The sequence below is a fragment of the Trachymyrmex cornetzi genome, unplaced genomic scaffold (genome assembly GCF_001594075.2).
Source record: "Trachymyrmex cornetzi isolate Tcor2-1 unplaced genomic scaffold, Tcor1.1 scaffold396, whole genome shotgun sequence".
In the NCBI taxonomy this organism is placed as follows: domain Eukaryota; kingdom Metazoa; phylum Arthropoda; class Insecta; order Hymenoptera; family Formicidae; genus Trachymyrmex; species Trachymyrmex cornetzi.
The window spans coordinates 721,846-740,156 of NW_017298703.1; the positions used below are offsets into that span (position 1 = coordinate 721,846).

Consider the following 18,311-nt stretch of genomic DNA (forward strand, 5'->3'; position numbering starts at 1 on the left):
TTTTTATATATTATTTTATTACAATATGTATATTATTCTTAATAATAATTTTTGTAATATTTTAGTATAAAATTTTAACGTCAATATTTTACAACATTTTCTACATATTTATAATTATATATATTACGATTTGACATAAAATGTTTTAAGACTTGGATGCTTTTAGTAGAATTATTTTTTTTATTATGTTTTAGAAGCTGCATTTTTTTTGTAACACATTTAATTTTATAAGTCTTGCCTTAACGATGTGTTATTTTTGTATTATAAATCAATGCCAGCGCGTATAAACTATAAAGAAGCATTTTATTCTAATTGTGATAAAAGATAATTTCACGTCTGATGATAGAGTATATTGCACAGAAGAGACAACATATTGCACAGAAAATTCAGATTTTGATAACACTTTACACATATGTAGAACAGTCAGAATGATGAGCAATTTTACAATTTCCTGTTAGTGCAAAACAGGATTTATGTGTCGTGCTTTGCACTCTAACGCACGAGGCTAAGAATCTGTGAGTAAAATTATGACCTATTTCCTCAAGCAGTGAATTAGTTATAAAGTAAGCTTTTAATTCTTAACCTTAGGGCACTTTTGTTTCTCTTGCATCTTATTTTACTTCTGAAAGAGAAATGTTAAATATTACATCTAAACGACCTAAAAGATAAACAAATCAACGAATGAAATTAAAAAATTTTAACTACGATTTGTTTAAAAATAATATAATATATAAATACAAATTAAATATTTTATAAAAATAAATCGAAATAAATAAAATTAATTTTCTTCTCGTAAATATGTGTATCTATTTAATACATTTTTTATCACAATTTTGCGACATTTATTAAATTGAAAATATTGAAATTACGTTTAATTATTATTTCATTTACCATCGCAATTAATTAAACTGTACTGTATATGACACAAATATCAGTTTGTAAATGATAATTTACATACCAAACATTTATAAATAACTGTATTATAATCAATCGATAAAATTATAGCTGCTATTCATGATATTTAAGATTAATCATATAATCGATATTTGCCATTATCAAATATGTACATACTCTCCACATATAACTTATTGAATCTCGTTTATTTTTATTCACAGAAATTGCAAACGATTGGCGAAGACTTTTGCGGCCTCGATGTGAATACGCCTTTAGGTGGCGAAGAGCCGATGGGTGCGACTGCAGTTTTGACATTCGAGACTCACTTGACGGCTGTGGCGGCCACTTCGACCGGTGATTATACTGTGGTCTTCGTGGGCACCAATAAAGGACACCTCAAGAAGGTCAGTGCTCGAAGTTAATTAACTCGATAACTTATTTACTGTATTAAATCATAATTGATTTAATACAAAGAAAATTTTATATTTCATAAAGAATATTCAAATCTTTATTGAAATTTCTAAATAAAATAATCTTTGGAATAAAATTATTAAATATAATGAGGTTATTAATGGAATCTACATGATTCGATAAAATTATCAACATACTAGTGGTTACGCTGTTACTCGACAAATTATCTAAAACCAATAGATTTTATGAAAATACGATATTAGAGAATAGCAGCATATTAGGGTAGTCGAACTACATGGATAAGTGACATTACAACGAGGTAATATTCAACTTAGCGCACAAGTTGTTGAAAATTATCTAATAAAAGTTATCCAATCTCTGCTGCCTCATAGTTATGTGATAATAGATAATTTCTATACAAAATAACCGAGACGATTAGCATTATAAAGTCATCGATTAGCGAAACATAGCTCGACGCTTAACGCTACTTGCTTCCCCAATCTCTTCAACGCTAAAGGCAAGGAGTTCAGCAACCCTGAACTTAACGGGGCGAAGTAGGATCAAATGGCAAAGTTCAGTAGTTGCATACGTGCACATGCACATCATCCCACTAAAGCATACGCCCGCGTACGTACTAAAGTCTTCCTCGATCATCGTAGGGCATGCTCGTTAAATTAATCGCGATCACCATACGATTACCACGCTCGTGAATCAAAACACGATACAACAACGTTACAACGGGCCATTTAATTGGCTTCGCGATAAGCGATAGAGTCAACGGCCTGGCCAAAAAACCTACGGCGTGTACTCGCAGAATTGGGGATCGTGGATAGTGCATTATCGTGCATCGCTATTAAAGCCTATGAAATTTTCACAGAAGAACAGCTGCATCGCTAGTTGGATCACCACGAACGGGAATCCTCCTGGCACGGACTGAATTTCTATGCTTTTTTTTCTTTCTAATCTGGATATTGATTTACTGAAAGATTTATACTTCTCTCAGTCTCTATGCCTTAGACATTGCTCTCGAATCTTTTCTCTCTCACATATAGAAATTTCTATACAAAAGCCATCAATAAGCTTTCTCACTAATTTATTTTTCAGAACTTTGCTAGCGTTAGTTACCCGCGGGTAGAAAGGAAATGCGTTCTCATTCGCGATTACGAACGGCAGTCACCGTCCTCTTGATGGAGAAAGTAACGATAAATATAGCTGGCCGTCCTATTGTAGATAATAATATTTATAGAGTAATAACGTATATATACATAATATCGGAGAGAGGGAGAGAGGAGAGGAGGAAGCGAAGCACACACGTCTATGTATGCACGCTTCTATACTTCCACTGTTACATCTATATGTTACGGTAGGCACGACATTACGTTTTTACACCATAACGTCATATCTCGTTATAAAATTATTATTTACAGCACTGTAAACGCGAAATCTCTATCCGCGATTCGTACTGCCCTTCTGAGATTTATCGGTCTCGTAAACGACGACGTGTAACCCTACTTTGGACATTTAATATTCGGAACGGCACATCCAGAGTCGGGTGGCTTGTGATTCGTCTTTGTGAAGTTCGCGACGTTAATACGCCTTTTGCCGTTTCAACGGAAATGGATTATCTTGGCGAGACCTCGCCTCGAGCGCGCCTTGCTAATGTTCTTCTCGAACGCTCGATCAGCTTGTTCGATAGGTCAAGTCGATTTACGTGAGCGTGCGCTTACTATCGCAAGGAGAAGATTTATTTAGATCCAGAAAACTGATCCAAGAATACATAAGGTGAAAACAAATGCATATGCTAGATACATATATTGATAATACAGTAAGTGATATCATGATGTAAAAATATACAAGGTGTTTCATTGTACAATACATAATGATGATCAAATATACATAATTTTGGGTTAAATTTTTGATTAATAATAAATAAACTTTTTTTTTCAATAGCGGTTTTATATTGACTTATAACATTTTGAGCTAATTTCTGATTATTATCGACTGCCCATTCACAGTAAAATATCTGGTATTCTTGCACCATATGAGTAAAAACAAAATTATATTATATATACTTATTTTTTTAGTTAAAATAAAATAAGATAGTAATTTTTAAATTAAGTTTTTAATAAAAATTACAATACTATAAATATTAAAAATATAATATAAAATTGATAACGACATGACATAATAATAATATTATAAGTATTTATAATTATATGTATTGGATTTTGATAATTCCTGAGGTAATATATATATTATATATATGTATATATTTATTACTTTTGTTTTAAGTATTGTTAATAAATGTTTACATCTATTACTTTTTTTAGATCGTAATGAGATAAAAGTTTTTTTATTTCATAATTTATTAGAAATTTTTTCTCTATCGTGTCTTTCACTTTTCTGTTTGCATATTGATTGTTCCTGAGATAGCGTGAGAAATATTTTCACTAAGTTCAAACAGTAGAATTTTTGCGTAAATTAAACGTTTTATTTTCAATGAAAACAGTTTTCACATTTCGACGACATGACATAGTATCGTAATATTACTGGCAAGCACATCTCTATTTTATTACCTCGCAAAACTATTTTATTAGTTCCACGAGATCATCATGTCTCGAACTGTGATCATGTAGGAATACTTATTGTTACTTTTAATAGGATATCAATATCTATAGGTATGCTGTGCCGAATACCATAACTACTGACATTTTATGATATTCTTAAAAAAGTATTATTATATAATATATTACAACATACATCGAGTAGAATAACGTAGAAAAAAATAGAAGTTTTTTTTATGTGAAAGGTTAATAAAAATAAATGGAAATAAATATTAATAAAATTATACTAAATATTTGACAAGTTAACTTGTACGCACTCAAAGTATATTATAACTTTAACTTTTTGCAATATCGAATAAAATATTAATGAATATTTGAGAGAGATATTAAAATATCAAAAATATATTTATATTAAAATAAATAATATCATAAATTGAAGATGCGAACATTTTTATGATCGTACGATATGTCAAACGCGAAGTCTTCGTTGCATCTAAGTAATCAAAGTGATAAGCGACGAAAAGAGAGATGGCAATAAAATATCTGCCATATACGAATCAACGAAGCGAGAGCAAAAAAAAAAGAAGACGAGGACATCGCCGACGCATCCTGCATAATTTATCGGTCGATCGATTTTGTTCGTACTTTCGGTTCTTTTTGTTCTTTTATTTCATATGTTCGACCCTATAGCGCGAAGGCGCATTCTTATATGTGACACGTGGCAATATATGACGCACGTGCTTGTTATAGCTATGTTTAATATTACCTGATACAATTAAACCGGTAACAAACCGAGACAGTAGCTCGATTTTCACGGCGTAGAGGAAAAGACATCAAGACTTAATTCGTCTAAATATATTGGACACCATAATTTTGCAAGTAAATTAATTTTTATAATTAGATCTGTTTAATTAATTAAATTCCCATTTTTTAGTGTTTCAAAAACATACATAATTTATGAGATACCGTTATGTTAATTAAGATATGTAATGTTAATTGATAAACAATAATTAGTAATCGATATATAAGGCGTAATATACGTTATAACAGAAAATATCTCTCATCACTGAGAAAAATGATAATAAAATAAAATCAATATACTATTGAAACAATAAATTATTTTAATAACAATAATATTGATTTAACATGTAGTTTCATAGCTAATTTTCTAATAAAAAACAGTTTATATTAGTCAAAAGTTAAAAAAAATATCTCTGTTTACATATAATTTACATTTAAATTATTGCTTCAACTAAAATCAATAATCCATTTAAGAATTCAACATTTAATTATATATACTATTGTAATTTAATTAGCAAGAAATTCCAAAATGTAAATAAAAATGAATTATTCGCACATTATTTGCTGTCACGAATATATTAAGATTATTCTAAGATAATAAATTAATGCACGAACTGTTTATACAATATACGTCCGATTATTTTAAACTAAGAAAGTATGCTGTTTCTCATATAGATTACACAAACCAATGTCAGTTTTCACGGATAAACTTTTTCACACGGGTGCATTGACTTGCGCGAGCTAATTACATTGAATCAGCCGGTCGGTGATTAATAATCGTATCGCATTGTTTATCATTCCTATAATCATCCCCACGACACAGCGGCAACGAGATATTTCGTCCACAATCTCGCCGACACGACGCGAGAAGACGCCGTGAAGCGGCGGGCGTTGATTCATGACTCGTCTCGGTCCCGGAAGGTATTAATTAATGATCGCGTCCACTTATACGTATATATACATATACATATATTGGTAAAACGTGCGGTCGAATACGAACTTCTCAGGTCGTGCCGTGAGGTCATCCTTGAGATATTTACACGTGCACTAACAGTCACTGTGCGAATGCGCCGGTAAATAACCTGATGCATTTTGGTATTGGAATAAATCGGCGTATAAATGTCTTATAGCAACTCTTTAATAATTGACTGATTGATGTCTGATTATATAAAGGAATTACCACTAAATTAATAATCTGTTTTTTGGCTAACATTTAAAATAAATGTTCATTTAAGAAAAGTTAAATAGCTATTGTACAATAATTAGATCTTTAAACTAAATTTGTTGCACTTTATTTTTAATTATATATATTTCTAAAAATGTTCATATCTTAACTTTTGTTATTTAGATATTGTAAATTAGTGCAAGAATACACACATCTTTAGTTTATTAAAGTTTACTAAAATTTTTTACTAATATTCTCCATTAAATGTAGATAGCGTTGTTTTAGAATTTTGGCAAGATGCATATTCACTACTTATTGCTTCTTTTTATACTTGTTTTATTTTTATTATTTATTATTCATTTATGTTGCTCGACCTATTTTTTATAGGGTTTATATTTAGTAATGTCTCGCAGATTAAACGAATTATTATATGGTTACGATAGAAATTGCGGTATTAAAGTATACCGACTTACGAAATTTCGCTTGAGCTGTTAATGAAAGTTCCGCTGCTTATTATATACGATCGCGCGGAATCCGTGACTAAAGGGTCATGACGAGAGGTCGTCGCTGATATATTTACGCATGCCCATCGACATCCCTGCCGGTAGCGCCGCACAAATATGGCCTCAGGCCCTGTGAGAGCAGGAATCGTGGGACCAATCAAAGTTTCATATCTCATTTCTCAATTTAATTGAGAATTTCTTCATAGAACGTCTAATAAAAAAATATTGTTAGGATCAATATAATTATTGTAACTAAAATTTTATATAACAATTGTTAATATGGTTTTGATTAATTCTTTATTGTTCACTATGTACAAAAGTAATTTTGAAATTTTATGCAATTCATTTATTATTAATATTTAGTTATAATTTTGCACTACTACGTATCTGTTTTTAAAGTAATATATTCTTGTTTATATGCGGAAGACTTAGTGGAGTTTACCTTTTCGATTAATCAACGCAGATTTCTGCAATTAACAAGTCCTAAGATGTTTGATGGCGTCTCCCTAAGTTGAGTTACTCCGTTATAATCTCCTTCAATGGAAGATTCTCCGCGTCTCGCTTCTGTTTGCTTGCTAATTGCCGACGCATCCGACGTCGATCTCTTAATTAATACGCGAATCTTAGATCTTCCGCGGTCCCGTGGTTGTTGTGAACGCGACAACGAGCCGATCGATCGATCGAGGCGGTTCCCGAGTCTCGTCGATAGACCACTACGGTTTCTCGTTGCGGCGATAATTAACCATCGCATGCCAGTTCCTGCGTTTAACAACGTGCAACTGACGTTTATGGTAGCGATAGCGTAACTATCGGAAACTATCTTTTAAGCTCTCGCCGGTAATTGTGGGAACATATTGAATAAGACGTAGGGTGATTTTGAATAACGTCGAGGAACTTCGTGTACTAACTTGTCGATAAGGCTATAGAATTGAAATTTCCATACCAAAATTTAATACCAGCTTTTTTACGAATTTTTTTACTTATTATTTTACTATTTCTCACGATGATTGATATTAATATTATTTATCAATGATTGATTGTAATATTATTTATAGTTAATCTTGTTTAACGCAGTGTTACGTTTTGGAAAACAGAATATTTAGGTAGGTATATGTGTGAATAAAAGTTATTCATTCAAAACCATAAACATGAATTGACGGTTAAATAACAATTGTTTGATTTAATAGATGATTAGTTTTAACTTATGTGTTAAAAAACAAAATTCCGCAAATAAAAATTTTTAAAGATTTATTTAAACTAATATATATTAAAACGAAATTTAAATATAAGATTTGTTTTTATCGTGCACTGGATTGCACTAGAATTTCTGTCTTCTCGTTTCCGTTAAATTTAAAAAATTTATTTCTGTACTTTAAATAAGCACTATTTTAGTTATAAAAATAGATTAGATAGTTTTATGGTGTATACGGAAAAATTTTACGCACACATCAGTATCGACGTCCATTAGACAGTTTTATAATATATACATAAAAATTTTAACGTATATATCAGTGTTGATATTGATTGTTCGATTAATCATATTTCTTGAGTAGATCGATGAAAGAGGGGAAACAGGATTAGAAATAATCTTTCTGTAACTCTGAATAAAATCGACTATGCATTTTGCGAGCGAACGATGTTTCATCGCAAAATGGAAGTTCGATTCGGAAGGTCTTCAGGTCGAAAAGTCATAGAACGTGATTGGATAAAATTGTTTGATTTTCCGATATCCGATATAACGAGAGTTAACGTCAAATTTTGCCGAAGTGCATGCCAGACGGTTATACGCTTCCATTACCTCTCTCTGTATTCGATAAAATGTTCATTACATTTTTCTTTCTGCCGCTTCAATCCGTAATATCCCGCAAAATCCAATTTTGACATTCGTGATAGTTACAAATTTATGATTTGGACAGTATCTCGACCTTTTCGATCATCGAATCAACTGTGCCGTCGATCATTATATTATTGTCCATTTTCGCAAATTTTTCGCTGATGTTAAACTGAATGTCCCTCAAGTAAAATTATTTTTTCAGATTTAGAAACGCTCGTCTTTCTTTAATTAAGTCCGTTTTTTGCACTCTGAGCAAAAAATCACGCGAGAAACGGTATTTTCCAAAAATTTTCATCGTGCAGACTTAAGTTTTCGACGTAACGGAGATTTAATCAGTCATAGCTGCTACGAGAATAGACAGACATAATCTCAGGGATCGTAGATTAATTCTAAGTCCATCAATCGACCGATTCTATATAGGAGCTTACAGTTAATACCTTATGACAACGGCTGCGTTTAAGATCTCGATATGAATAATTGTCTGTACTCTAAAGATAAAGTTTCCTATTTCGAGTTTTAAACTGAAAAATGAGGAAAATGCATTGACAAATCGAGTTATTTAGTTGATTAAATTTTAGTTTAAAAAGATTCAAATATGACTATGGCGACGAATTCAGGAAAATCAGAATTGATATTATTCATCGTTATAACAATACGATAATAGGAAACTGTATAACATAGGTAATGAGAAAATAGTGATTATCATTATGGCAAAATACCATTATTTTCCGGATTTCCGCATTTTCGTATATTCAAATGTGCCAGCATGGTAATATATTTACGCTGTAAAGCTAATAAACATAATTATCTCTCAATGAATTGCAATTCAATGTGAGTTTATATTTCTCATACGTTCGCTTATTAATATACTATGCTTTTTTCATGCTTTTCAATTCTGATAATTGTAACGCAGCAGTATTGTGCTATGTTAATATGATTATTTCTACATGTACTATAATCATTACTTTATCTAAATTTTGACATATTTTATATGTCAATTTTATGATCCGATAAAAAATACAGTAAAATAATTTAATAATAAATAGATGTGTCAATTATTACATTATTTCTATCGCATCTCTTATAGAGAATCTTAAAATTGTTACAATTTTATATTAGAATCTAGCAGACACATAATTAGTTAATAAATTTTACGTAATTGAATTCTTATCGCGCTAATTAAATTTTGCAATGTTAATCTTCATTTGTTTTAGTATAAAGAACACTTTATTTTAATAAAACTAATTTTATAATAGTTTTTAATCAATAAATAAATAGCTGCATAATTTTAATAAATTAAAATGCGAAACTTTACATCGTCCTTTATTATGTCTACTTAGAATAGATAAAAGAAAATAATAACATCGTCGAGTAAAGTATTCCTCAAGTACCCCACATTAATGTTTATGCATTCTCGGTCAAATTGACAAATTTTGTGACATAAACCTTGTAACACGGATAGATTTGGAAGGCAACACTAACACAGTCGCGAGCTAAGCCGCAAATAATATTGATCCGTGGTGTAATTAAGTGTACCAGTTTCAATTTGTTCATGATTGGCGAACATCACGGGGTCAGAGAGAGGGATCACCGAGCGCACTTTGAAGGGCGTGTTCGCGATTATTGCACGCACGTTGCGTTTCGCGAACACGTGCGCTAGGACGACGACCGTGGGTTAAGGGCCAGTAATGGGTTAAGCTCAGAGATTCCCGGTTAATTAATTGGTATTAACGTTCAACTCGATGGGGATAGACGCGATGCGAAACGGGGAGATCATCCCAATATTCAAAAGGGTCGTTATACATATACGTTGTCGCGTACGCGTAAAGAGCATAAATTAAGCGTAAGTCGAGATTATTAATAATAAAATCATCAAAATTTAAAAGTTTATAAAAAGAGTAAAAATTTTCGCGTCATTGTGATTATATGATAAATTTGGTTGCCATTAAATTAAATAAATACATTAATTAAATATTAATTATTAGTGTGCATTAACATGTTTACATTTATACACTTCTTTTAAATATAAACAAAACACATGGTTTTTAATTGTATGAAAATATTTTGATGCATGTGCATATGTATTTTTTTAAATATATAAAAAAAAGTTGATTCCACAAAAATGTATGAAAGAATTCATTAAATTGCTCGACTTTATTGAGAAATTTTGTAATAATTTTTTCTCATGAATTGTACGAAATATGCAGATGGTACCAAGATTTAACAATTCAGTAAAACGTTTTTATTGCGATACATGCAATTCAGCAGATTATTTCAAAATACAAAAGTTTAATTCGAGAAAAGGAAAAATCATCTGCTAAATCCGAGCTTTGATAAATAGAACGGTTTGCTTTTTAATCGAGGATTCAATGTGAAGTCGTCGTTCGTTCGCGTTAAACGTTCCGTCAAACAGAAAGAATCCCAGCGTATTGCGCCGCGTCGCGCGCGACGGATCGATCGCCCGTAATTTATTATTCGCTCTCGCGTCGCGACGTTCGATGACAATAATGCGCGACGGTTCGATGATAATAACGCTGCCGAGACGCATGCGGGGAACGGGCGGAACAGTAAACGCGGCTAATGGGGACGTCCTCCTCGTCGCACAGTTTCGTCAATACGCAATAATAGGCTGTGGCGAACCGCGCTGCAACTGCAGCATCCGCGAACAATTGGATTACCGTATGTTCGGATCGCGTCTGAAAATTCCAATCAGCAATAACGATCTTATCGTTTGGCGGATGTAAATGTTCAGTCAATCCGACATTCGATCGCTTTCGCAGCAGCGACGACCTCGCGACCGAGATTGTAATCCTTCATGTTACTAAGCGCGCCACGAGATACCGTAATGTGGATAAATTAATTAATCCGTTGGACAGAGAGATATTAACGAGGAAAGCAGCTTGGTATATCTTACCGAGAGACCTCCCTCATGGTTAAACCGATCCGCGGATCAGCGTCAAATCCTTGAAGGGCTCAATTTGTCCTACAATCGATATGCTATATTGTATATTAGCTTCACAAAGCTTTATTAATTTTATACGTCTATCATATGTATCATATTGATGAATAACGCTATGTGTTGGCAATAATTTTTACGATTTTTATTGTTGACATTATCTAGAAATTTATCCAAAGATTTTAGCATATCCTAATCAGGTTGACCTTATTTCGTTATTAGGTCCTGATAAGGTAAGTCCTGATAAGGTCCTTATCAGATTTTCATCAGGAACTGATAATGAAATAAAGTCAACCTAGCTAGGACCTGCTAAAATCACTGGATAAATTTCTAAGTCGAGAATTGTTCAAATGCTATTTAATTTAGCATCACATTCTAAAAGAAGCAAAAAACATATATTTCAGAGGTTCAGAAGGCATATTCTGAAGGAACTTTATAATCTCTAGGAGATTATCCAAATCGACTTGCATACGCCTTCTTATAGAATTTGTGGACGTTTTCTTCTTACGAGTAACCCGTCCATCTCGTGGCGTGACTGCGTACTAGAAACGAGGTCAACCATACTCAAACCTAACGAGAACTTTCTTAGGTATACCTTATTCAGGATTATCTTAGGTCAACCAGATCAGGTCCTTATAACATACAACCTTACAAAGGTCAACCATACTCAAACCTGACGAGGATTTTCTTAGGTGTACCTTATTCAGGATTATCTTAGGTCAACCAAACCAGATCCTTACAACATACAACTTTAAAAAGGTCAACCATACTCAAACCTGATGAGAATCTTGTTAGGTATACCTTATTTAGGATTACCTTATCAAGTCAACCAAATCAGGTCCTTATAATATATAATGTTAACCTGACACAAATTCTAGTCGGGATGTGTAGAGATCTGTAATATGTTGATACATATCAAAAGATATATAAAGAAGAACTTATATCTTTATACAAGCTACCGAAATTTAAATGTCTTTTATATGATTGTTTTGAAATTAGATACTTATACAGGGTGTTAGTTAAGTATGTTCCCAAACTCAACAGAGCGATTCTTTGGTTTATTTCAAGTAAAAAAGTCCATATAAACATGTGTCCTAAACGGCTTAGTTTCCGAAATAAAAAAATTTAAACGTGTAGTAATAATCTGTTTATTTGAAAGAAATACAACTTGAACTAGTCAAAAACTAGTCAAAAACAGAAAAACAAAAACAGGCTTCAGTTCTTCTGACGAAATAAAACAATTAGATGAATTGTTGAAAATGTCCACCTGTGCGCCATGATACATCCATCGAGCCTTCTTCTCTCAAAGATTAACGTACACATTCAAAGATACCAGGTGTGTTATGTATTGTCTCGCATGAAGCAACTATTCGATTCCTCAAATCATTCTCATTCTCAATTGGGGTGATATAAACCAATAATTTCAGATGTCCCCAAAGGAAATAATCCAAAGGATTTAAGTCTGGTGATCTAGGAGGCTAAGGTTGAGTTTCTGCTCAACCTATCCTGTATTTCAGAAACTAAGTCGTTTAGGACACATGTTTATATGAACTTTTTTACTTGAAATAGACCAAAGAATCGCTCTATTGAGTTTGGGAACATACTTAACTAACACTCTGTATATGTAATTGACTTCAGAATTCTGCGTATTAAATCTAAAGAGAAATTAGAATGCATTTAATATCATTAATTAAACAGATTATTAATTCAATTTAAAGATTATATTTTAATACACTACATTAATCGATATAATTAATTTTTATTATTAATTAAATCAATATTCTAACATTTTATCTTATTTTGAATCTAATTTAATTGTTTATCAGGTTTATCACGCGTGATATCACGCGGTCAGAGCGTGCTGCTGCAGCGTTGAAAGATACGAAATTAAGTGCGACATAACGGCGGAATTAATCGGTTTCGCGATTAGGGTGAGAGTCGACAGACACAGCCGCGAGCATTAGTTCGGTACAGCGGCGATCGATCGACTACCGGGTTCCGGTCGAGCATGTCGTGTTTCCACGCCACGAATTATTAACACGCTTTTGCGAAGTCTTGTCGGAAAGAGTATCTTCCGCCATATGGTGCTCCTCGGACGTTTATTCACGGATATATTACTTCCCCTCCGCCGCCTTTTATTATAAGTTATATAAGCATCGTAAACATTTACCCCGCGTGCAACACGCTGCTAGGAATACGCTCCGCGCGTTAATTAAAAAATTATTTACGGATGTTGCTGATTCGATAAGCAATAATACACGCAGTTGTTCACAGTTAAGTGAATAGATAAATTAATTAAATGACAACAAATAATAATAGAGAAAAATAAATAATGGCAAATGATATTGAAGTAATAAAATTAATAATCGTGTTATTAATTATACAAATATGGAAAAAATGCGCGAAGATATGTTTTTCACATTGATCAAAAATGCGCTTTATATCACTTTAAATTATCTCTTCAGTTTCGACCAGTTCAAAACTGGAATAATGTTGGACAAAAAGTCGATAGGTATTTTTAACAGACACAAATAAAGTTTGCGTTTGTATATTGATTTGTCAATTTCTTAATCTATTTGGAATAACTTTTATCATTGTTATTTAGAATATGCATGATTCGTCTTATAACCATCATCTATCCAACGTTATATTTATCATAAGTATATATAGTTTGTATGAAACTAAATATGTTATATCTTTGTCAAATCAACCCACAAAATTATTCCATGAACCTTGTTATCATCTTGCCTTTCACGTTGTAGCTGGTCACGTCGTATAACGTCATAACGTTTATTAACTATTTCTCTCTCTCTCTCTCTCTCTCTCTCTCTCTCTCTCTCTCTCTCTCTCTCTCTCTTATTGACCCTTTTATGGAGGTCGAAATTGTGTTCTATGATTTATTCGCAGAAATCAGAGGAAACGAAGTAAGTAATAGGCAATGAACGTAGAAAGAAACATACGGGACAAAGAGAGCAGAATGTGAATCCAGGCCAGATCAGTAGGGCGGGAGTGGCGATAGAAGCTTTCGGGAAGGAAAGCTTGGTGTATATCGGGTCCCAGCCCAGAACGCCTCGGGAATAACAAGAGATTGGGACGACGAGGAAATTTCATCGCCCGCTCGGGCGATCGATGTGTGTGGTGAGGCTGGGAGATAGAAGAAGAGAAGGAAGTGGTGAGAAGAAGAGCGTGGGGGTGGGATGAAATTTATCGAATTTTCGAAATACCCGTGCACTCGGCAGTGTCGAACCAGACGCCTCCATTTCTCTATGGTTTCTATCTATCTCGCTCTTTTTTTCATTCGCACCTTCTTCGTTTTGGCCACTACTCCCGCCTCCCTTCTCAACTCGACACTCTTTTCCGTTTATGTCGCTGTCTTCTTGTTTTTACTTGAGCGCCATCGGTTTTACTCGGTAATAATTTCCGATTTTTCAATTTCGCAGGTACCTAGAAGATACTTTTCTAAGATGCGTGTCTAGAAGATTTTTGGAAAGAAGGCAATTTTCAAGATTGAAAATTATATTTAAATTGACAAATTTTACTGTCTTCTATTTTTTTTTAAAGATAAACATTTTGAATTTTTGTAATCAGATATTAAAACATTTAATGATTAAAAAATTGAAACGGAGAACGTATTCACTCACACATTGATAGATAAAATTTTATTTTATTTTAGAATGAGATTGTATCACTAAAAGTAATCTTTTTCTACATTAAGCAAGGATGTGAAGTTTGAACCTGACTCTAAATTTTAATTAAAAAATGTAAAAGTACGAAGAATTTTTTTATTTAATTGTATTTTTATGGTATTTCTATTATCAATATTTTATTAAATCCAATCCTCATTTTTTCTTGCACTTTTAAGGGTTTCTTTGATTGGGATATGTCGAAAAAGAACAACTGAAATATTGCCAAACTGATCGTACGAAGTTGTCAGACTTCGTTGCACAGAAGGGTAGATCGTTCTTCTGCCCAAATAATCGAAAATCAGAAGAACTCTCGCGACGGTATTTGTCTTCGGGATATCTTCGAATTCTCCTGATTTCTTTCGCAGTTTTCTATTGTCTGTTATACTTGGTATGTTTGGCTTCTAACAATCTGATGGCCTCTTTAGGGAAATTGTCCCTTGTGAGAAAAAAATATCGTCTGTATGATAATTGAATTGAGAAATAATAAAAAAACTATTACAATTAATTTTTGGTGAACTAATTATGTTTGATACAGGAAACGACAGGATTACTATCCTATCTTTTCGTTCCATATTTTAATCTATCGATTTCCGATAACATCAGTAACTCACAAATTTTTAGAGCGTAAAGCTGAACATGATAACGATATAGATATAAACTAAAGTTGATCACAAGGTTGAATCAATACAATAGATTTTCGCTGGCCTGTATAATCACATCTTGCGTATAGCAAGATAAAATATTTAGGTAAAATATTATTTAGTATATATTCTATATCTAAATACAACAATTAATTGAAAGTCTTTATAGAAATTTCATTAAACCATAATTTAAAACATTTCTTTTTCTCTATTATATTTTATCCCTATTTTCTTTTTTTCATGACTTTCTATCATTTGCCCATTATTTGACGATGGAATCAATATTAAAATTAAAGAAATAGAATTTGATACAAGAACGACGAAGTGCGTTGAGTATCGGAACGAGGACATATATATTGAAACAAGTAGCGGAAGTATAGGAAAGGTGACTCAAATGCGCAAGCCGGAATTGTGGCAACGACGTTCTACGGTTGTTGAGAATTTCCAAAAGCAAAAAGACCTTGGATGGCGAATTACATATATTATTCGTTCTCGGGCGAGTTCCGCAAATATTACAGCCGTGATACCGTCAGTCCTTATATTCTCTCTTTGTCTCTCTCTCTCTCTCTCTCTCTCTCTCTCTCTCTCTCTTTCTCTGTCTTTCCCTCTATCGTTAATCCTGCTCGGACTTGCGGATGGATTCCCGCATGCCCACGTTCCCAGGGGCCGCCCAGGAGAAATTATGAACGAGACGAAAACCAGGAAAGGAGAGACCAAATGTGTTTCACGTCCGTCATATTCTCGTTTTCGACTAACACTAACACAAACGCGCGCAATAACGTCAATAATAAAAGGAATGGACTGTAGAGAGTTTTATTATCGTCACTAACTTACTTGTTATCATTCGAAATTAACATGGAAGCATGACTGACGGCACTTTAATAGGGCTTGATATTTTTTATAATTTTTTTACACCATGAATGAGACGATAAAAATTGCTTATTGATTGCACAATCCATTTTGCGAAAAAGACGTCTTGTAGGCTTTGTGTCACGAAATTTCCTCCATATTGTCGGTGAATTTCCAAGAGAGTAATAAGCTTTTCTCGACGTTCACCGTCCATGCGCGCTATGAACAGGATAATTAACGTGTCGGAAGTGCACGTAGAGAGACGAGGGGTAGAAACGGGCTTAAGGGTGGACGGCATTAGAAAATAAGTTGCCGCGAGTGCTCGAAAACCAAGGCGGAAATTGTGTCTGGGACGCGTCGCGGCGCACGCTGCTTTTTCCGGCTATCGTTTCCCCCTATATCCGCCGGTATCTCGCCCGACCCAGAGGAATAAATATCGCGGTGGTGCGAGCAAGTTGGAAATGAAAAAGGTGAGGTTGACAGCTACGAGAGTTTCTGTTTCCCATTATAACCGCTTTAAGTTGCGACTTGCAGTCGCGGTTATTGCTCCGTGAGGTAATATTGTGGAGTTCGCTTACGATGCAGGCTTATTGGAAGCGAGACGCACCGCCTCGACGGAGATATCCGCGTGATATCTCTTTATTCGAAAAACGGCTGCGATATCTCTTTATCCGAGAGAAACGGCCGCGACGACTCTTTATTCGCGAAACGTACGCGACGTCTCTTTATATATTCGATACGAAACGGATACGAGACGAGATTTCAACGAGACGAGAACCTGTTCAAAGGACCGACTATCTCCTATAACGTAATCCAACTTTAAAGTAGTATAGAAATATAAATTATGTTTTCTTTCATTCTCTGGTAATTTTTACTGCAACATAAATGATTATAAATTTAATAATAAACATTACATCTTTAAATATTCTCTTATTTATCTTTATATATTTGTCCTTTCAATTTGCTTTCTCTCTAAAACTTTTAGGATAAAAGCTCACTCTGAAAAGTGAAATCTTACTTTTAGGATCCTATATTCTATAACTCTTATAACAACTGTAATGATATTGTTACAGTCGTTAGGAGTTACAGAATAGAATCCTCAAAGATTGAAAATTGAGCCATTCCTTTTTAAAACTGGCTTAATTTTTACTCCTCTTAAAGGGAGATTTCACTCCAAAGAATTTAGACAGTTATCAATCTGCTTTTTACAATTACTAGTGCACATTCTTATTTTCTGATGACACATGTATTTTATTAAAATAGAGCACGTTTTATTACTCAGAATCTTAACTTTGCGCGGCGTTATGATCCATGTTTGAGAACACGAAAGAGAAACTCGAGGAATATAGCGAGAACGAGTTAGTCTCGGTGATAAATTACGAGACGGCGAGAACTCTTGTCTTGTTTAGGCCGCCGTAGCGAGTGCTTCGCAGAAAACGTTTTCTTCTCAGTACGTCGAAAGTTTCGTTGTTGCGAGGCCGCGCCCGCAGTTAAGCCGTGCGGCCATATTCCGCCGGGAGAATTTCCGCGCGACGCGCAAGTTAAGCGAAACTTCTTGCTTTCGTTATCGGGAAGAGAGTACAGTAACCCGGTGACACGGGGGAAATCCTGCGTGGCAGGCTGCCGTCGCGAATTCCAGGCGGAGGCATAAAACCACCCTGTTTCTTGTGAACCATTGTCAAGTGTCGGTCTACCGACTTTTTTTCCAGTTTTTTGCCTGCCGCATTTCGCCATTCGAGGTGTAAGTAGTGTTATTTTTCTGCATCGGCAATGAAGTTTCGAGTTGATGATGAATTATGAGCTGAAAGTGATTAGCTTGAAAAATTGTCAAGTTTCACGTTATTTCGTTCCATTATTTGTAGGACGATTTTATGCGTGTTTATTTATCATCTCTCGCTCGAAGAGAAAATATAATTTTTATAGAAATTTAATATGTCCTGAAATTTAACTCTATATGTCGATACAATGCCATTTATTATAGAAAATGAGATTAAAAGAGGTAAAAGC

The 18,311-nt window shown here is 33.7% G+C and overlaps 1 protein-coding gene across 3 annotated transcripts in view; it reads left to right on the forward strand.

The window, feature by feature from the left end:
* Nucleotides 1–18,311, forward strand: part of PlexA (plexin A) — a 286,570-nt gene that overhangs the window by 210,317 nt on the left and 57,942 nt on the right. For all 3 annotated transcript variants that reach the window (XM_018512215.1, XM_018512214.1, XM_018512216.1), the window contains one exon: nt 1,116–1,298. In XM_018512215.1, the coding sequence (XP_018367717.1) occupies nt 1,116–1,298 (183 nt within the window). The remainder of the gene's footprint in view (nt 1–1,115; nt 1,299–18,311) is intronic.